General features: G+C 36.3%; 1 protein-coding gene and 1 non-coding gene across 2 annotated transcripts; one reads left to right on the plus strand and one right to left on the minus strand.

The window, feature by feature from the left end:
* The first annotated feature begins 344 nt into the window (after positions 1–344).
* LOC113273559 (ubiquitin-related modifier 1 homolog 2-like) lies at positions 345–3640 on the plus strand. The gene is made up of 4 exons (XM_026523239.1): positions 345–484; positions 2862–2934; positions 3043–3125; positions 3272–3640. The coding sequence occupies exons 1-4, from the start codon at positions 462–464 to the stop codon at positions 3387–3389; spliced, it is 297 nt and encodes a 98-aa protein (XP_026379024.1). The 5' UTR covers positions 345–461; the 3' UTR covers positions 3390–3640.
* An 881-nt stretch (positions 3641–4521) lies between these two features.
* On the minus strand, positions 4522–4602 carry TRNAL-AAG. Its single transcript has one exon. It is a non-coding gene; the product is annotated as a tRNA-Leu (tRNA).

The raw sequence follows: 4602 nt of genomic DNA on the forward strand, positions 1-4602 counted from the left end.
ACAATTAATCGATGAAAACGATGTTGAAATGGGGAAGAAGAGAAGAACAGGAGAACAATTTTCTCCTCAAAACTTTTTTTTTTTTTTTGTGCCACTAGGTTTAGGATGCTTTTGTTTTTATTTTAGATTAAATTAGATGCGGTTATTAGATTAGGATTAATTTTAATTAGGATAAATTTTTTTTTAGTAATCTCATGATTTTTAGGACATCTCTTAACATTGTAAGGTAGGTGACCTTATGAAGCAATGGTCCCAAAAAAAGGCCGGTCCAAAAAACGGTTCCAAAAATATGCTATTTACGCAAGTCCCCATAGGCCCAGCCGCCCAGACATAAAGTATTGCAACTGGAACTTGATGCCCAGTATTTCATTCGAATTCCAAGTTCCACTAGTGAAAAGTTCCGTTAAAGTGGAGCTAGGGTTTCAAAAAGAAAACCCCCTTCCAAACACAAATCTTTGAAGATGAAATTGACTCTTGAATTCGGGTAAGTAAAACTCAATCTTTTCACAAATTTATATGGTTATGTAAGCATAAATTTTGGCCTAAATCATCTGTATGTGTGTTAGCTCTATTTATGTGAAATCTTAGGGTTTTACGATCTCTCTCTTGATTTTTAGCTCAATTGTTCCAATCTAAATAACATAATTCGTATTTTGGTACCCTTTTAGGGGTTTAGTATTAACTTGCTTGAATCATGGTTTAAGTTCAGCTTAGATTACCACATGTTTCTTACTGATTGATTAGAAATTCCCTTGGGAGAAGAGGAAAACGATTTATCTTCTCCATATAATAATATCAGACCTTGAACTTTCTTTCGTTCTTCTAAGAAGACGAAGAGGTTGTTCTTCTCATATTTAAAGAATTTAGTAGGAAGAGAAGTGGCAGGGGAATTAAAGAATGGTCTTGCAACCAGAGGAACTTTTAAGGATTAATAGGCCTTATGCTTTATCTCTTATTATGCTGTTAGACTATGAACATTCCATTCTGGAATTGCTACATGTAATAACTGATAAACTTTGTGGTAGTTTTCTGAGTTCTGCAAGTTACTGAAAGCTTCTTTTGCAGCTTGAAATTTAAGTGTGTTCTTTTTTGGCCAAAAAATATATAAATAAAAACATTAGAAATTTTCTTTATAGATTATACTAAGGTTGCAACAAGATCAAGTTAGTTGAGTGATATGATAAGTAAGAAAAATTTGTATTAGTCTAAATGGTTACGGGTGATATAAATTATTACTTGGAAAAGTGTTTCAGTCTAGATTTTTGTTTGTCTGAAACGTCCATGGGTGTATATCGCAGGATAATATTAGATCCCTGTACCAAACCATGCCTAGTACGTTGCCCCATTCTTGTCTTCATTGAATAATTCATTAAACCATTAGAATAATGGAAACTATAATTTTTATATCGAGCTGTTACCACTTGTATCGGTTGTACTTTCTCTCTCGTGTCTTCTGCGAGGTGGTTAAATAGATTAACTCACAAGTGATTTCTAGTCTTTAGCGGATTTTTTAGGTTGTATGTCCTCTCTTTGGTTGGAATGTAGCAATCCAACCATTATCAGACTTTGTTCGATGGGTAAGACGTATCAACTCTGTGATGTTATGTTCTGCGCCACTATGTTGACACCTCCGCATATTTCATAATGATTGATTAGAAATTCACTTGGAAGAGGAGGAAAACGATGTATCTTCTCCATCTAGGTACAAAAATATCAGACCTTTTAAACTTTCATTTCTTTCGTCTGAGATAAAAAGAAGTAGAAGAAGTTGTTCTTCTCATTTTTCAGTATGAAGAGAAGTGACAGAGGAATTAAAGAATGATCTTGCAAGAAGAAGAACTTTACATTCAGTAGATCAGTACCATAACATAAAGCTTGAGAATACTAGAGTAGTTGATCAAGACAAGTATCCTCGCATGCTTTTTGGTATCAGTGGTGAGGTATTTATGTGCCATCACCCCCATATGGGTTGATGTTGAACTTCTTCATGAAGCTCGTGTTGGCTGATACGCTTAGACAGTCTCTACGTTCTCTATCCAGGGACCTGGGAGAATATTAGACTGAAAGGTCCTTAGTAGTTTATGTGTTACTCTTTCTCTTTTACTATGCTGTTGGACTATGAACTGTCCATTTTGGAATTGCTGCATATAATAACTGATTAGTGATTAGGTTTACGATAGTTTTTCGAATTCTGTATGCAGCTTGAAATTTAAGTTTCTTCTTTGTTTGCCAAAAAAATAAGTAAATTATAATTCTAGAAATTTTCTTAAGGATATGTTGATTATAAGGTTAAAACAAGATCAAGTTAGTTCAGCGATATGATAAATAAGAAAAATCTGGATTGGTCTAAATAATGGTTGCTGGTAATATGAATTGGGAAAAATGTTTCAGTCTAGATTTTTGGATGTGTGAAGTTTTCATGGGTGTATATCGCAGGATAACCTTAGATCGCTGTACCAAACCATGCCTAGTACGTTTCCCCACTGGCTCGTCTCCATTGAATAATTCATTAAGCCATAAAAACAATGAAAAATAGAATTTTCATATGAAGCTGTTGCCGGTTAACTTGTGTCTTCTGCGAGGTGGTTAAATAGATTCACACATGAGTTGTTTATAGTCTTCAGCCCATTTTGTTAGAATGTATGTCTTCTGTCTGATAGTAACGTAGCATCCCGGCCATTAGCAGACTTTGTTTGATGGATATGACGTAATGATGCATCAACTCTGTGAAGTTATGTGCTGCGCCACTATGTCCACACCTTTTAGTGTTCTATCAGTTTCCAGTTCCATATTTTGGTTTTATATTACTTCTGTTATTTGTATGCTTGAACTACATTTTAATCCTTCTTAATCCAATGCAGTGGTGGACTTGAGCTTCTTTGTGAGTCAGTGAAGACCCACAATGTTGATGTTGATCAAACTGGAGAAAAGAAGGTGACCCTCTCTCACCATTACCATTTGCCAAACTTACTTGAAGTAGTCTCTTGCTGTATGTCTAGATCTTAGCTTAATTAAGCTTTTTCTTCTGTTGTTCTTTCTCAGTTAACAATGAAGGATCTGTTGTCTTGGGTTCGTACTAATCTAATTAAGGAGAGGCCTGAAATGTTCATGAAAGGGGATTCAGTGTAAGTTCTGACAAGGCAATAACAGAAGATTATCTGAAGTTATTAGCAATTGAGTTCTGCTATCTTCATAATATTAGCTATTTCCTATTGTTCTCTTTTAGGAAGTTATTGTGAACTATTGTTTATTTTCCTGGCAATGCATGCAGGAGACCAGGTGTGCTGGTCCTTGTAAATGACTGTGACTGGGAACTAAGTGGTCAACTCGATACCACATTAGAAGATAAAGACGTGGTGGTCTTTATTTCGACCTTGCACGGTGGATGATTATATTGCTCGAAAATTATATCCAAACTATCAACTACTTGTTACACTTTTACCATCAAGGTCTTAGTTACGATGCTTGCTTCACTAGAGCAGGTTCTGTATCCCAATTCTGTTTTCAGTATATATGTTCAGAAGAATTATTGAATGTATGATGCTAAACTGAGTGACTTAATGCAATCAGTTTTCGTATTGTATTAACTTCTATAAATCTCGAAATATTGTTTTGCCCCAAATCCATTGCTCTTTTTCCACTAAAGCTTGCATCAATCCTCCAGGAAGTTAAAAAGTGTCTTACAGATTTAAATTGGCCAGGGGCCAATGGCTCTCTCAATAAGAACAGAAAGTTCCTTGGCGATATATGATGATTCAGGTATACCCATTGCAAGTGCTAAACTGGTGATGTTTCTGATCTTTTAGGTGCTGCTTTTTGTTCTTCCATTGTTTAAATGCATGAAAGCATATGGATCTATTTATCGTCTTGCAGCTGGTCCTAGAAATTTGTTACAGCTAGCAATCTTCTTGTACATGTTTTAAGAAACTATGGTACTAAGTATCCTAAAGGCCTTGCTGTTGCTGAATTCTTCTTTGGGTATGGTCTTGCCATTGTTGAAGCCCCCTCTGGATGACTGTAGTTCCATCTCTTCATAAGGCTTACTTATCGATAATAGTAGATGGGGATTTCTGCCAAGCCTGGTTACCTGACAAACCTAAACAGATGCAGACAGTGACAAACCTGAAAATGAGCCAAAGCTTTTGCACTCAACTTTAGATGTCAAAGGATCAGGAGTGGTCAACTACAATTTTGATTCACTTACTGCTTATAGTCCGGTTATTGAGTGTCTATACCGCGTTAAAAGGTGCAGAAGCTCGTTCAGCGGATCTTTTACCCTTTTGGAAAATTGATTTGTGGCGCAAGGTAATTCCGAGAGAAATCAAATCTGAGAAGGCAGTTAATGTAGTCAAGTTATTGCAAAGTTTAAGGATATTGTTGAGCTGAGGGTGAGCAGGTTGATGGGACTATGTGAATGATATAGATCATAGCATCCTGACTCCTGAGCTTCAGGCTGGCCAGCAGCAGAGAAGAGGTATCATGTGTGGAGTTGCAAGATGAGTAAAACTAAAAATAAAATAATGTTGACAGTGGGATTCGAACCCACGCCCTTTCGGACCAGCGCCTTAAGCTGGCGCCTTAGACCAACTCGGCCATATCAAC

This window comes from Papaver somniferum, chromosome 4 (assembly GCF_003573695.1).
Source record: "Papaver somniferum cultivar HN1 chromosome 4, ASM357369v1, whole genome shotgun sequence".
Classification (NCBI taxonomy): Eukaryota; Viridiplantae; Streptophyta; class Magnoliopsida; order Ranunculales; family Papaveraceae; genus Papaver; species Papaver somniferum.

Excerpts from the sequence above, each read along its gene's own strand:
- LOC113273559 (XM_026523239.1), top strand. The coding sequence starts at position 462 with ATGAAATTGACTCTTGAATTCGG. Across the intron at positions 485-2,861 it reads AAATTGACTCTTGAATTCGG|TGGTGGACTTGAGCTTCTTT; the intron begins GTAAGTAAAACT and ends AATCCAATGCAG. Across the intron at positions 3,126-3,271 it reads TTCATGAAAGGGGATTCAGT|GAGACCAGGTGTGCTGGTCC; the intron begins GTAAGTTCTGAC and ends CAATGCATGCAG.